The 16,382-nt window shown below is 45.0% G+C and overlaps 2 protein-coding genes across 11 annotated transcripts in view; one reads left to right on the forward strand and one right to left on the reverse strand.

Annotated features, from left to right (window-relative positions):
• The window catches only part of SLC4A7 (solute carrier family 4 member 7), a 101,592-nt gene extending 96,396 nt beyond the window's left edge, over positions 1–5,196 (reverse strand). For 2 of the 10 annotated variants that reach the window (XM_017498248.2, XM_017498246.2), the window contains exon 1: positions 4,856–5,196. In XM_017498248.2, the coding sequence (XP_017353737.1) occupies positions 4,856–4,915 (60 nt within the window). In that variant the 5' untranslated portion in view covers positions 4,916–5,196. The remainder of the gene's footprint in view (positions 1–4,855) is intronic. The other 8 variants (XM_037727763.1, XM_037727760.1, XM_037727757.1 and 5 more) reach the window with 5 other exon arrangements.
• A 977-nt stretch (positions 5,197–6,173) lies between these two features.
• Positions 6,174–7,088, forward strand: LOC108282363 (ubiquitin-60S ribosomal protein L40-like). Its single transcript, XM_037727749.1, has one exon. It carries the CDS (start codon positions 6,430–6,432, stop codon positions 7,039–7,041), a length of 612 nt encoding a protein of 203 aa, XP_037583677.1. The 5' UTR covers positions 6,174–6,429; the 3' UTR covers positions 7,042–7,088.
• The last annotated feature ends 9,294 nt before the right edge of the window (positions 7,089–16,382 follow it).

Raw genomic sequence — 16,382 nt, forward strand, 5'->3', positions numbered from 1 at the left:
AAAAAAAAAAAAACAAACTAGAACCTGAAGATACTGACAAATCAGCTCCAGATAAAATACAAATCTATATCATAAACATACTAATTTTCCAATTTTAGTATATGTACTGCCGAGGCGAGCACAAACATATTAGCTTTCCAAACCAAGTACTGAAAAGATGTGTTGGCAAGGTGCAGTGGCTCACGCCTGTAATCCAAGCACTTTGGAAGGTAGAGGGGGGTGGATCACTTGAGCCAAGGAGTTCAACATCAGCCTGTGCAAGATGTTGAAACCCTGTCTCTACTAAAAGTACAAAAAATTAGCCAGGTGTGGTGGTGTGCATATTCCCAGCTACTCGGGAGGCTCCGGCTTAGATCACATGAGCCTGGGAAGTCGAGGCTGCAGTGAGCAGTGATTATGCCACTGCACTTCAGCCTGGGCAACCCTGAGGGTGAGACCCTGCCTCAACAACAACAACAAAAAGTGTTAGGCCACTCTCATAACATTCATTTGAAATTGTCTACTCCATGGAAGAAAAGAGTCACTAATTTAGGCAACCTAGTCTGCTCTAATCAGCTAGCCCTCTGCCCTAGGGAAGACTGTCAACAGCAGCACTGCCAAACACTATCATAACACTATGTCAACCATAGACCTTTTACTGGTTTGTCACCATTATAATTGCAAATAATCTAAATTTTCCCAAATTGCAAAAAATGCAACAAAATACACAAAGTTGCCTGCTAAACAAAAAGAAGTAAATTTCACTGTAAGCTAGAATGTACATGCATATTGCAGAACTGAAAATACTGTATGCATAAAAAGTGGTAACTACAGAGAAAATCATAAGAAGAAACTATAGTATAAATCAAAAACTACACTGATCTGTAACTAATCTTTAATGGTAACCCTATGGAAAGATCTATAAGTGCCTAAATGGCCCACACAGTTTTGTCAGTTGCAGATCCTATCCACTTTAAGATCATATTTGTGGTAAGATACAGTAAGAAGGAGGGGGAGGAAAAGGGAAAGAAAACAACCCATTACAGGATGTTGACAATTATACCTAGCAAAATTTTAGAATATATTGGTTAGCACACCACATACCACTAAAATAATATACCAGGTTCCTCTAACAACAGGTTACTTTGACTTTGTATTCTAACCTATTCAAATAACAAGAGTCTAGTGTAACAAAATTCTCTAAGCTCTTAGAAGAAAACCTGTGTACTTCCCCATCTCAATTACCAGGCAAAACAATTCGTGAATCTAACTCAATTGTCCTACAGTGTTTTTTGAGACAGGGCTTCACTCTGTCACCCAGGCTGCAGTGCAGTGACATGACAACAGCTCAATGCAGCCTCAACCTCCCAGGCTCAAGTGATCTTCCTGACTCAGCCTTCCAAGTAGCTGGGACTAGAGGCGAGCACCAACACACCTGGGTGATTATGTTTTGTAGAGACAGGGTCCCACTATGTTGCCCAGGCTGGTCTCGAACCCCCTACACTCAAGCAATCCTCCCACCTCAGCCTCCCAAAGTACAGGGATTACAGGCATGAAACAGAGCAACCAGCCTTGTCCTACAGTTTCAGATTTGCTCTCTCCCTTTACGACAACTCCGTGGATTGTGGCCCAAACATATTGACTTTTTTTTTTTTAATTTCTAACAGACTCATGAAATGTTTTAACTGGCACTCACAAACAGAATTAGCAGGAAAGTAAATGCTATCACTGTGTTCACACCATATGCCAGAATAAACTCAACGAAGGCAGGATTCTGTCTACCTTGCTTGGCTATATCCCCATTACCTAGCACCTGTGAGATATTTAGTAAATATGTGCAAAATGAATAAAATCATAACAAAATCATGGAAAAATATCATGGTCCCAAAATTGCAGTAGTATCAGAATTGTGTTAAATCATGCACTGCTTAAAAGAAAGTAGATTGCCTGCTGAAACTGAGGAACTTTCTAAACCATGCTCTTTGTAACAGAATTTAACCCATACTGGAAAGTGAGACAAAACAAAAAACTGACAATTCCAAGTGAGACTTACAATGATGAGGTTTTATAGCAAAGAAAAAGATAAGTTGCATTTTTGTAAGATTAATGACGTTCCTCTCTCTATCCCAACACCCTGATCAATGAAAACTACAGACTTTTAGGAGCAGAAGAAAACATAGAGGCTAAACCATGAAACAGATGGGCTCCAGTTTCAGAGTAATATAAACTGCCACCAATCTATTCAACATTTTTTTGCATAATCACAAACCTAAGATGGCATTTTATGAATATTAATTTGTTCTACTTTTTTGGCTATGCTGATGAACAGTCTGCTGCGGGTTGGAGAAGAGTTATAACTGATGACTATCATAATCTCTCATTTTTATGACTTTCATTTACCAAAATTGGGTGAGCAAAGATTTAATTTTATCAGTGCCAAAAGTTCCTCTTTCCTGTTTTCAAATCAGTTCAACCTACGGTTTTACTATTCTCTCATGCTATTCTTAGACTACATGTTAGTTTGCTGTATTTCATTTCTATTATTGATTTATATGTGTTAACTGTAGCCAAGTCTTATCTTCTCAAAGATTTAGTAGGTTTACCCTTCCAAAGTGCTCCCCTACCACACCATTAATAGCAATGTTTAATAATTCCCTTGTCATCTATCTCCCAACTCAACTATCACTACTATTAGGATAGAGGTGGGCTGAGCACGGTGGCTCAGGTGTGTAATCCCAGCACTCTCTGAGGCCGAGGTGGGTGGATCACCAGAGGTCAGGAGTTGGAGACCAGCCTGACCAACATAATGAAATCTCCTCTCTACTAAAAATGCAAAATTAGCCAGGCACGGTGGCACTTGCCTGCAATCCCAGCTACCTGGGAGGCTGAGGCAGGAGAATTACTTGAACCCAGGAGGTGGAGGTTGCAGTGAGGCGAGATCCGGCCACTGCACGCCAGCCTGGGCAACAGAGCGAAATTCTGGTCTCAAAAAAAATAAATATTAGGCTGGAGTTGGTTCTGCCTTGTTGGACACTACAGGATAGTGTAAATAATCGTCTAAATAAGTATTACAATGAATGAATGAATAAATAATTTGGAGGGCAATGGCCTTATCATATGTTTCCTCTACTAGCTAAGCAGGCAATAGTTGAAAACACACCATAGTTCCTATCCAGCTCTGTGAAAACTCGAACGTACTTTACTGCTCAACTGAAAGTTTGCAAATAAATTTAAGAACAGACATCGTACCTGAAACGCACAGGGAAAGTGCTATAAAACCGTTTATTAGAAGGCTACAGAAAGAATTACAGAAGGCCAGGCGCCGTAGAGCTCAGGCCTGTAATCCTAGCACTTTGGGAGGCCATGGCAGACAGATTGCCTGAGGTCAGAAGTTTGAGACCAGCCTGGGCAACATGGTGAAACCCCATCTCTACTAAAAATGCAAAAAATGAGCCGGGCGTGGTGGTGCATGCCTGTAATCCCAGCTACTCCAGAGACTGAGGCGGGAGAATCGCTTGAACCCAGGAGGTAGAGGTTGCAGTTAGAGGAGATAGCGCCACTGCACTCCAGCCTGGGCGACTAAGCGAGCCTCTGTCTAAAAAGAAAAAAAAAGGAATTACAGAAAATTATGTAGGATGAGTTTCCAGTATTCCATCACTGAATGATCTTCCAACAACCACTGCTAAATGACTTCACTATCTGGAGACTGAGTTTTCCTTTATGTTGGAGAACTTATAAATGAACATACTGAACTAATGAATGACTACTTGACATAACCTTGACAATAATCCTAAAAGTTAAAAGGGAAAGCCGACAGGAAGTTTAAAGATAACTCTTGAAGAAAAACACATGAGAAGCAATTTTCCTGTTAGCTGTGAAAGACGAGACAATTTTCCTTGCAACCTTCCCGCCTCTGCTGGTCGCACAGTAAAAATTAGAAGTAGGAAAATTTAGAATACTTCCATCTCCTTTGAGTCACGAACTTGGAAAGGAGAAAGAACTGTGGGGACGCAAGTGCTCTAATGAAAGCAGGAAGTCCGCTTCTTCAAGCATGAGCCACTCACCCATCATCACAACACCGGCCTTAAGTCCATCCTCACTCCCTAACCATAAAGCCAAAGCCAGTCTCGGCAGGAAACGCGATTTTGCTAGCTGAGTTAGAGGAGCACCAGACAGCTCAGGACACCCTCCTCCTTCTACTTGGCCAGCGGCAGGAGGTTACTCCCCGAGTTCCAGCCAGAGGAGGCAGACCCGGCAGGCAACCAAGAAACAGCCTAGGTCGCGAAGGAGGGCGGCCAGTCCACGCGGCCGGAGAATTCACCGAACAAAGCGCACCGCGGAGAGGGAGGGGACACTCGGAAAGAGGGGGAAAGATTCAACTAGCTCTTCACCACTGCCTGGGGCTACAGACAGGTGGAGCCGCGGTCCTCCTTAGAAGAAGAAGAAAGGTTTTTCGAGGTGCTAATCTGAAACTCCTGCGCCAACCGGAACCGGGATCCCGGCTGGGGAGCGCGCTGAGAAACGGGAGGCGAGCGCTGCGGGAAGGAAGGGAGGGATGGATGGATGGTCGGGGTCACACACGGCCTCTGCGGGGATGTCGGTGTCCCGCCTGAGCCACGCCGAGGATGCCCGCGGCGCGCCGCCCGCCGCCCCGACTCGGGCCTCCCCGGCGCAGCCGCCCGCCCCTTCGCACCCGCGCCCCAGGCCGCCACACAAAGGGGACGGGAGGCGCGCCGGCCGCCGGGAGGTGGAGGGGGCGCCGGGCCTGGGACTAGGTGGCCGAGCCGCGACGCCAGCCGCGCCCCCCGCCTTTGTCTGCCTCGCCCCGCGCCCTCCCCCTGCCCGCCGAGGAGTCCCGCCGCCGCGGCGCCCTCACCCTGCTCGTTACCCGGGTGAGTAGCGGTCTCATCTGCTCGCCGGCCCCATCTGCCTCCATGGCCCGCCAGCCAGCCAGCCCGTGGCGGCCGCTACGGTGCTGCCCCGCGCGGTCCGCCTGCTCCCGCCGCTGTCGCCGCCGCCGCTGAACCCCGGCGCGCGAGGAGAAACGAGCGTGCGTCCGTGCGCGAGGTATGCGCGCGTGGGGAGAGCGGGGCGCGGGAGACGCGGGGTGCGCGTGTGCGCGCTGCGGCCGCTGGGCCGGCTCTCGCACGGGAGCGAGGCCGCGGCGTGGAACCTGGAGCGAAAACTGAGCGAACGGGAGGACCGAGCGGGAAGGAGAAGCGAGCCGCGTAGGAGGAGGGGCTCGGGGGCGGGGCCGCAAGCCGTGACGCGCGCGGCTCCGGGGCCCGGGAAGACACGCCCCCCCGCCCCGCCTCCTCGGGTCACGCCCCCTTGCCAGTCTGGCACCGCCAGCCTCCTCCGCGCGCCCGCAGGCCGCGCCGCGAGGCCACCCGGAGATGGGGCGGGAGGGAGGCGGGACGGACATTTGCCCCAGCCAATCGGCAGCTGGCAGACTTCCGCCCCCCCCCTCCCCTGTGCTACCTCCCCTAGACGCCCCGCCCCTCTTTGTATAAGCTTAATTGACCGAAGCTGAGGGTCTAGCTAGTTTTTCAAGTGGGAAGCTCCCCTGAGGTCACCACCTACCTTCCTTGGCTCCTAACTACACTCTCGAGAGACCGCAGGGCAGGAGGACGCCACCTCTCTCAAAGACGCCCAGAATAACCTCCTAAGCAACTAATGGGTCTTCAGGACTCCCGAAAGTTTCTTTTCTCTCAGTCCAGTAGGGATGAACCCCAACTCGGGGACTGTGGAAGAGGGGGTACACTTGACCAGGTGTCCTCATGTGCTTGCTCGCCCACTGGGCACCAAGACAGCTGCCACATTTTTTTTTTTTTTCTTTTTTTGAGACGGAGTCTTTGTTGCCCAGGCTGGAGTGCAATGGTGCGAGCTCGACTCACTGCAACCGCTTCCTGGGTTCAAGCAATGCTCCTGCCTCAGCCTCCCCAGCAGCTGAGACTACAGGCATGCGCCACCACGCCAGGCTCCTTTTTGTATTTTTAGTAGAGACGGGGTTTCACCATGTTGGCTAGGCTGGCCTTGAACTCCGGCGCTCAGGTGATCCACCCGCCACAGCCTCCCAAAGTACTGGGATTACAGGCGTGAGCCACCACGCGGGCCAGCTGCCACGTTCTTGAGTTCCTCCAATAGAGCATCTGTCAAATATCCCATCTGTAACTGGAGATGATTACAATACCTGCCACACAGGCTCATTGAAGGATTAAGGGGATTTCTATTCATAAAAGTGCCTGGCACACAGCATGCTGATAATTGTCATTATTTTTAACAGGTTTCTCTTGAGTGTTTAATAAAGATAAGGAAAAGTTTCGTTGGGAAGAACTGAAGTCGTGCAAAGGAAGCATATATAAATACATCAGCGGATCCAGAGCGCACATCCTATTCATCGCCGACAGGGTATTAGTAAACTTTTTTGTCAGCAATAGGTAGCCAGGTATGCTCGATGACTCATTCCTTGTTTGGGCCCTAGTCCTCTTTTGTCCTAAATTTTCCAGAGAGTTACTTCTAGTCCAGCACACATTGTTCACTTACTTGTACAAGAGCAGATGTGCCTCTATTAATAGCTACTATGTAAAGAGGCCTGCAATTAAAGACTGTGACATTTGGCAAACGTATTTCATCTCAATAATCCTCACAATACTACAAAATATCCACCGTCCTCTTTTTCTTCAGAGAGGTGGCAGAGATGCAGAGACCCTCACGCACAAGACCATCACCCTTGAGGTTGAGCCCAGTGACACCATTGAGAATGTCAAAGACAAGGATGGTCTCCCACCTGACCAGCAGCATCTGATATTTGCTGGCAAACAGCTGGAGGATGGCCACGCTCTCTCAGACTATAACATCCAGAAAGAGTCCAGCCTGCACCTGGTGCTGCGCCTTCAAGGTGGCATTATTGAGCCTTCCCTCCACCAGCTCGCCCAGAAATGCAACTGTGACAAGATGATCTGCCACAAGTGCTATATTTGCCTGCACCCCCGTGCTGTCAACTTCCACAAGAAGTACGGCCATATCAATAACCTGTGCACCCAGAAGAAGCTCAAATAATGCTCTTCCAAGCTGGGTGCAGTGGTTCACACCTATAATCCCAGCACTTTGGGAAGCTGAGGCAGGTGGATCACCTGAGGTCGAGAGTTCAAAACCAACCTGACCAACATGGAAAAACCCCTGTGTCTACTAAAACTACAAAATTAGCCAGGCATGGTGGTGCATGCCTGTAATCTCAGCTATTCCGGAGGCTGAGGCAAGAGAATCGCTTGAACCCAGGAGGCTGAGGTTGTGGTGAGCCGAGATTATGCAATTGCACTCCAGCCTGGGCAACAAGAGCAAAACTTCTCAAAAAAAAAAGAATAATAATAAAATAATTTTTTAAATAACGCTTTCTTCCTCAAAGGGCAGCCTCCTGCCCAGGCCCATGGCCCTAGAGCCTCAATAAAGTGTCCCTTTCATTGACTAGAGCAGCAAAAAAAAAAAAAAAAAAAGCTACAAAATATATTATAGCTCCATTTTACAGATGAGGAAGCTGAGGCTTACAGAGATAACTGGTTTTAAGTTCTGGTGAGTGGAACTGCTCTTACTATGGCACCATTCTAATACCTCAATAAAGAAAGGTGAATGGTAAGGAAGGAAAAAAAAGGATGAAATGAGAATAAAAAGGAAGAATATGGAGAGTGAGGAAATGGGGGGGAATACCTCCTAAAGCAGCTTAAGGCATCAATCATTGTGCCCATACCATTTTCTAATTTGGTATTATTTTGAATAATTTTCTCTAGGCTCTCTTACAATGTAGTCCCCTCCCATAAAACTGTAATTATTGTATACAATATTTACAATTGTATACAATATTATATACAATTATTACATAACTGTAATTATTATAATTATTGTATCTGTTCCCTTTTCCCTGCTTTATTTTTCTATATCACACTTATCCCCTTATAACATTCTTTTTTTTTTTTTTGACATATAGTTTCGCTCTTGTTGTCCAGGCTAAAATTCAATGGTTCAATCTCAGCTCACTGAAACCTCCTCCTCCCAGGTTCAAGCGATTCTCCTGCCTCAGCCTCCTGAGTGTCTGGGATTACAGGCACCCACCACCACACCCACCTAATTTTTTTTGTATTTTTATTAGAGATGGGTGGGTTTCACCATGTTGGCCAGGCTGGTCTTGAACTCTTGACCTCAGGTGATCCACCCACCTTGGCCTCCAAAAGTGCTGAAATTACAGATGTGAGCCATTGCATCCAGGTATAACAGTCTATATATTTTATGACTTATTATGCTTATTGTCTACACACACACACATACACACACACACACACACACACACACACACACACACACTAATGTGAGCTCCATGTAAGCTTCCTGTGTATGGCAAATTTGTCTGGTTTTTGGTTTTTGGTTTTTTCTCTGATAGCCCTGTGCCTACATGAGAGTTTGGCCCCTGTAAACTCTCAGCATATGTGTTAAATGAGTAAAGGTACAGGTGGGGCAATACATCTGTTCCTAAGACATAAGAGCATCTTAGGTGACAACTGAGGATGTGGCTGTGGTAACAAAAACAAAGTAGGAGCCAAAGACCATGGTGTCAGAGTTGAAAGTGTTAAATAGTCAACTTCATGAAGGTCTTAAAAATATATGCTTGGCAGACCTTGCTAAACAATGAATTTCTATTCATCCATCTCACAAAAAGAAAAGACTATTGGTTTATTTAATCCACAAATATTTTTTTTAGTGACGTCTTTGTTGCCATGCACTTTTTCCATTCCTCTTTTCATCCCAACTGCTGGAAGAAGAATGTAGCAAAGATCTGAATTACACAATTTATCCCTCTCCGTTGCCCACTTAGTTCAAGCTCAGCCAAAGTTCATTCAAGAAGATTGTGGTTAAAATTGCTTTCGTGCAACCAGAGATGGCTATAAAGTGTTCCAAGGTGCTGAAAGGTAAATTGTTTTCTGTACTATTTTAAATATTCATCTGAAATGTGGCACAGGGAAATATTTGCTAAACAAAGGTAAATGTAAACCTAAATTCATCACTAGCAATGAAGTGATAGTACCTAAAGTTAACGAGTTTCAGTGTATCCTAAATTCAGAATACGTCCTGGCTCTCTGGAGCAGTAGGTAATCCTACAACCCTTTGGCGAGATCTCTACCCTGAGGAGCGAACAATCTTCCCAGGAAAATTCTCTATAGGCCAAGATATAGTTTGTAAAAACAGAGAGCCACTTGTTTGACATTTTGGAAAGCATGAAACCATTCTTAACTTTTAGCAGAGGGCTCTTTGGCAATTATATATCTTTACTGCTTCTTATTGGTCATAGCTAAAATTTAAATGTTCCCAATGATCTGATCCTGTAAGAAAAAATAAAATCATTGAAATAGTTTTTTCAAGAGCACCAGAGCAGCCTCCATGGGGCAAAGATGAAAGAAAAATGACTTCATTGTTCTTTATTTCTTTTTCTTTTTGAGACGGTGTTTCACTCTTGTTGTCCAGGCTGGAGTGCAATGGCACGATCTCCATTCACTGCAATTTCCATGTCCCAGGTTCAAGCAATTCTCCTGCCTTAGCCTCCCTAATTGCTGGGATTACAGGCACCCACCACAACGACAGGCTAATTTTTTTTTTTTTTTTTTTTTTTTTTTAAGTAGAGATAGCATTTCACTATGTTGGCCAGGCTGGTCTCAAACTTCAGACCTCAGGTGATCCACCCACCTCAGCCTCCCAAAGTGCTGGGATTACAGGCCTGAGCCACCATGCAAAGCCATTGTTCTTTATTTCTATAGGCTAGGCATTCAGGTAAATATTCAAAAAATGAAGAAATAATAACAGAAACAGACTTTCTCCCTGATCTCAGAGTTCAGAGTGGAAAACACCAATATATAAACAACTGTCAGCAACGCAATGCACATAGTTCTGAGTCCTAGGAACCTCATGAAAGAAATGGAAAGAATTCTGCTGAGTGGGAGGGGATTAGGCTGCCCTCTGTGGGAGAAAGGTGAATATGAAAAGGTTTCGAAAAGCAACTGAGAAATATAGTAGATTGAAACTGATTCATGATGGTATATGTGCTATAATATAAAACACATTTTGGGCCAGGTGAGGTGACTCACGCCTGTAATCCCAGCACTTTGGGAGTCCAAGGCAGGCGGATCACCTGAGACCAAGAGTTCGAGACCAGCCTGGCCAACATGGTGAACTCCCATCTCTCCTAAAAATACAAAAGAATTAGCTGAGTTTCTACTAAAAATACAAAATTAGCCGGGCGTGGTCACACATGCCTCTAATCCTAGCTACTCAGGAGGCTGCGGCAGGAGAATCACTTGAATCCAGGAGGCAGAGGTTTTGGTGAGCTGAGATCATGCCATTGCACTCCAGCCTGGGCAACAAGAGTGAAACTCTGTCTTTAAAAGCATATATATATATATATTTGGTTTTTGTCCCAGGTTCCCATTATAGCGCTCCTAAAACCTTTAGAATTTCCTGAGTGATAGGAATGACTTTTGTTATTCAAAATTAGCCCCTCTCATAATTCCTGAGTCTATGCTAACTAATGTAGTTATCTACAGTGGGACCACTAGATAGTCCATTCACCAGAAATGGAGTCAGGCACCAGAAAGACCAGTTGATTAGAGGTTTGGAATTTTCAGCCCTACCTACCAATCTAATGGGAAGGAAGGGGAAGGCTGGGATTAAATGCTATAAAAACTCTTGAATAACAACATTTGATGAACTTCCTGGTTACTGAACATGTGGAGGTGGCTAGAGAGGGAAGCTCCACGTGCCCCCATAACTTTCCTTTTCCATCACCTCATCTGGATGTTCATCTCTATCTTTTGTAATACTCTTTTTTTTTTGAGACAGTTTCGCTCTTGTCACCCAGGCTAGAGTGCAATGGCTCAATCTCGGCTCACTGCAACCTCCGCCTCCTGGGTTCAAGTGATTCTCATGCCTCAGCCTCCCAAGTACCTATGATTACAGGTGCCTGCCACCACGCCCGGTTAATTTTTGTATTTTTAATAGAGATGGGGTTTCACCACATTGGCTAGACTGGCCTTGAACTCCTGACTTCAGGTGATCCACCTGCCTTAGCCTCCCAAAGTGCTGGGATTACAGGCGTGAGCCATCGCACCCGACCTCTTTTGTAATATTCTTTCTAGTAAAACAGTAAATGTGTTTCTCTGAGTTATGCGAGGCATCTCAACAAATTATTGATGAGAACTCTGGTTTGTGGCTGGTCAGTCAGAAGTACAGAAAATAACCTACTACTTATGATATTTGGAGTGGGGGTAATTTGGTGGGGCTAAGCCCTCAACTAATGGAATCTGACATTATCTCCAAGTAGATAGCATCAGAATTGAAGTTAATTATAGGATACCCAGTTGGTGTCCACTGAAGATTGCTTGGTGTGTGAGAGTAGAGAGAAAAAATGGTTTTTCCAGCTGGGCACAGTGGCTCACACCTGTAATCCCAATGCTTTGGGAAGCTGAGATGGACAGATCAGTTGAGTTCAGGAGACTGAGACCAGCCTGAACAACATGGTGAAACCCCATCTCTACTAAAAATACAAAAATTAGCCAGGTACCTGTAGCCCCAGCTCTTCGGGAGGCTGATTCAGGATAATCGCTTGAACCCGGGAAGAAGAGGCAACAGTGAGCCAAGATCACGCCACTAAATTCCAGCCTGGGAGACAGTGAGACTCCTTACAGATAGCGGTAACGGCCAAAACAAGATCCACAGCAAGATCACAGTTGATCTGAATCAGGGGTGCTCAATGGTGAAGGCTGTCTGCTCTGGGAGCAAACTACCCCAGCCAATTCTCCTTGTGCTAGTTGTGTCTTTAGGTAAGTTACCTCATCTTGCCAGCCCCCGCCTTTTTTTTTTTTTTTTTTTTTGAGTCGGAGTCTCGCTCTGTCACCCAGGCTGGAATGCAGTGGTGAGTTCTCGACTCACTGAAACCTTTGCCACCCGGGTTCAAGCGATTCTCGTGCCTCAGCCTCCCAAGTAGCTAGGATTACAGGCGTGTGCCACCACGCTGGGCTAATTTGTATTTTTAGTAGGGACAAGATTTCACTATGTTGGCCAGGCAGGTCTCCAACTCCTAATAAGTGATCCACCTGCCTCAGCCTCCCAAAGTGCTGGGATTACAGGTGTGAGCCACCAAGCCCAGGCAAAAGCCTCCTTTTAGAAAATGTTTTGGGGATAATAGTGGTATCCTCCTCAAGGGAATTGTAATAAATATTAAATGAGAACATCAGGTATAGCATCTACATGAAAGAAACAATAAATGCTTATAATTATTATCTGATTGGGAAACCACAAGATGGGAGAAAGGTGGGCTTAGGTTCATGTAAAGAGAAAGGCCTTGTCTACCAGGCTCCTGGGGACTTTATATTCTCAGTAGAGTGAAAACTCAAGTGCAGGATGTATCTTGTCACTGGGAACATCCCAGATGCCTGGCACATTGTGGGCATCAAAAATATATTGAATGAATAAATGCTAAGGAAATTGGATTGTTTTTATATACAAAATTGCAGACCCACCATTAGAGGGTATTAGGGAGGGAAATGACTTGAAATGTAGCTAATCTTAATTGAGGTATGCTGAAGTTTAAAAGGTTTAACACACCAAGAAAATAATCTTGTTAATAATCTTATATTAATTACATGTTGAAATGATAATACTGTGGATAATTTGGATTAAAGAAACAGTGTTAAGGCTGAACAAAAATTAGCCAAGTAATGTGTAATCCCATTTACTTGGGAGGCTGAGAGGCAGGAGAATCGCTTGAACCCAGGAGGCGGAGGTTGCAGTGAGCTGAGATCTCACCACTGCACTCCAGCCTGGGCGACAGAGGGAGACTCTCTGAAAAAAAAAAAATTCCCTTTTAATCATTTCCCAGTAAGCTTTCTGATCCACAAATTTCTCACTTAAGAAGATTAGAAATTTTGTATTATCCCAACAATATAAAACATCACCTTATTTACTTACTTATTTATTTATTTTGAGACAGAGTCTTACTCTGTCACCCAGGTTGGAGTGCAGTGACACAATCTTGGCTCACTGCAATCTCTGCCTCCCAGGTTCAAGAGACTCTCCTGCCTCTCAGCCTCCCAAATAACTGAGACTACATGCTTGTGCTACCACACCCAGCTAATTTTTGTATTTTTGGTAGAGACAGGGTTTCACCATGTTGGCCAGGATAGTCTCCATCTCCTGACCTCATGATCCTCCCGCTTCGGCCTCCAAAGTGCTGGGATTACAGGCGTGAGCCACTGCACCTGACAGAAATATAATTTTTTTTTTTTTTTTTGAGATGGAGTCTTGCTCTGTCACCCAGGCTGGAATACAGTGGCAGGAGCTTGGCTCACTGTAACTTTCACCTCCCAGGTTCAAGCGATTCTCCTGCCTCAGCCTCTCAAGTAGCTGGGATTACAGGCTCCCACCACCATGGCCAGCTAATTATTGTATTTTCAGTAGAGACAGGTTTTCACCATGTTGAACAGGCTGGTCTCAAACGATCCACCCGCCTCGACCTCCCAAAGTGCTGGGATTACAGGCATCAGCCACCATGTCTGGTGACATTGACTTAATTTTTATATATTTGTGATTATACAGCAATTCTATGTTGCCATGCTTTAAATGAGTATGTCGGCCAGGCATGGTGGCTCATGCCTGTAATCCCAGCACTTTGGAAGGACAAGGAGAGTGGATCACCTGAGGTCAGACGTTCAAGACCAGCTTGACCTACATGGTGAAACTGCGTCTCTACCAAAAATACAGAAATTAGCTGGGCATGGTGGCAGACGCCTGTAATCCCAGTTACTCAGGAGGCTGAGGCAGGAGAATCGCTTGAACCCGGGAGGCGGAGGTTGCAGTAAGCCGAGATGGCACCACTGCACTCCAGCCTGGGCAACAAAAGCAAAACTCCATCTGAAAAAAAAAAAAAAGAGTATGACACAGTGTATTAGTCCGTTTTCACACTGCTGATAAAGACATACCAGAGACTGGATAATTTTTATAGGAAAAAGGGTTTAACGGACTTACAGTTACATGTGGCTGGGGAGGCCTCACAATCATGGTGGAAGGCAAGAAGGAACAAGTCATGTCTTACATGGATGGCAGAAGGCAAAGAGAAAGAACTTGTGCAGAAGAACTCCTGTTTATAAACTCATCACATCTCATGAGACTTAGTCACTATCACTGGAACAGCAATGGAAATACTTGCCCCCATGATTCAATTATCTCCTACCAGGTCCCTCCCATAATATGTGGATATCAAGATGAGATTTGGGTGGGGACACAGCCAAACAATATCACACAGCATTCTTACTAAAATAATTATTTTGGCTAGGTGTGGTGGCTCAAGCCTGTAATCCCAGCACTTTGGGAGGCTGAGGTGGGTGGATCACTTGAGGTCAGGAATTCCAGACCAGCCTGGCCAACATGGTGAAACCCCATCTCTACTAAAAATACAAAAATCAGCTGAGCATGGTGGCACATGCCCGTAATCCTAGCTACTTGAGAGGCTGCAGCAGGAAAATGGCTTGAACCCAAGAGGCAGAGATTATAACAAACCGAGATGGCACCATGGCACTCCAGCCTGGACAGCAGAGCAAGACTTCATCTCAAAATAGTAATAACTTTTGAGTTCTCTTCAATTTTTTTTAATGAATTTATGCCAATGTACTTGTGTGTCTGTTTCTGAATTCCATTATGCATATACTTACTCAGAAGGAACTACATTTATCAAAACTAAAATCTGACCAGGCACTGTGGCTCATACTTGTAATCCCAGATTCTGTAATCCCAGATTACAGAAATCCATGGTCTCAGGGCTGATCACTTGAGGTCAGGAGTTTGAGACCAGCCTGGCCAACCTGGTGAAACCCCATCCCTACTAAAAATATAAAAAATTAGCCAGGCTTGGTGGCTGGTGCCTGTAATCCCAGCTACTCAGGAGGCTGATACAGGAGAATCACTTGAACCCAGGAGGTGGAGGTTGCAGTGAGCCGAGATTGTCCTATTATTGCATTTCAGCCTGGGCAACAGACCAAGACTCTGTCTCAAAAAATAACAAATAAAAATAAAAAAGTCTGGAAGCACTGTCATGGTCAAATAACACAGGTAGGGAGTGTTCTGGAACTGACCCCTAGACAGGCAAACATTCAGCTCATTGTTTCTTTTGCAATGCTGACTTTTTCCAAGTCAGGTTAAAGACATTTATCACCACATAGTTTGCTCAGGTATCAGGCCCAAATGCTGTAATCTACCATTGAGTAACAGGTGGCAAGTACTGAATAGTGTACATTGGCACTCCAAGATGTGCCAGCAAATTTCTTTTAAAGATCATTACATGTTTTGATTTAGGCAGTGTTCTTTAAAAGTTAGAGTTCGTATCTGTCACACCTAGGTACACCTGGGTGTGGCATTTTTTTCAGTTGTTTCAGAAGACTGTTCCTCTTAGTACATGAGCTAGGGAAGCATTAGACAGATCCCTGTTGCTCATTTGATGTGAAGAGAACCACTCTTCATACAGCGCTCAATTATAATAAACACTTCTTTTAGGTAAATGGTCCCTTCAACCAAGTTCATGAGTAGGACTGAGGTGAGTTTTGGAGAAGAATCCATATGAACCAAAGATGACATCTAAAATGTCAAGATCCTGTTTTAAGAAACACAGAAAAAGATATAATAGACTTTTAAGGAGCCAGAGGTCGAGAGAAAGATTTCTTGCCATGGGATCAAAATTCTCAAAACAAAGTGTTTTCAGCCAGGTGTGGTGGCTCATGCCTGTAATCCCAGCACTTTGGGAGGCCAAGGCGGGTGGATCACAAGGTCAGGAGATTGAGACCATCCTGGCTAACACACTGAAACCCCATCTCTACTAAAAATACAAAAAGTAGCCAGGTGTGGTGGCATGCACCGGTAGTCCCAGCTACTTGGGAAGCTGAGGCAGGAGAATTGCTTGAACCTGGGAGGCAGAGGTTGCAGTGAGCCAAGATTGTGCCACTGCACTCCAGCCTGAGCAACAGAGTGAGACTCTGTCTAAAAAAAAAAAAAAAAGTGTTTTCACGCACTCACGTTAAAATAGTTACTTGAATTGGATTTAATCATCTTGGAATAGTCATCATTATCTTATTTTACAATAATCTAAAAGTGGCAGAAAAAAGGATACTTGGGTTCTACATGACACAGAACATGTCACTTAATACCACTGGAATTCTATTTTCTCATCTGTAAATAGGAATAATTCAAGCCACCATCTTTCCTCCTCAATTGTAAAATCCGTAGAACCCCGAAAGACTAATAGTTTCTTGTAATTCATTTGACTGCAAAAAAAAGCCTAACCAAATTGACATGAGCCTGTTTATAATCTTTATCAC

This window comes from Cebus imitator, unplaced genomic scaffold (genome assembly GCF_001604975.1).
Source record: "Cebus imitator isolate Cc_AM_T3 unplaced genomic scaffold, Cebus_imitator-1.0 Scaffold239, whole genome shotgun sequence".
NCBI lineage: Eukaryota > Metazoa > Chordata > Mammalia > Primates > Cebidae > Cebus > Cebus imitator.

Coding starts and splice junctions, on each gene's coding strand:
- LOC108282363 (XM_037727749.1), top strand. CDS start 6,430: ATGCTCGATGACTCATTCCTTGTTTGGGCCCTAGTCCTCTTTTGTCCT.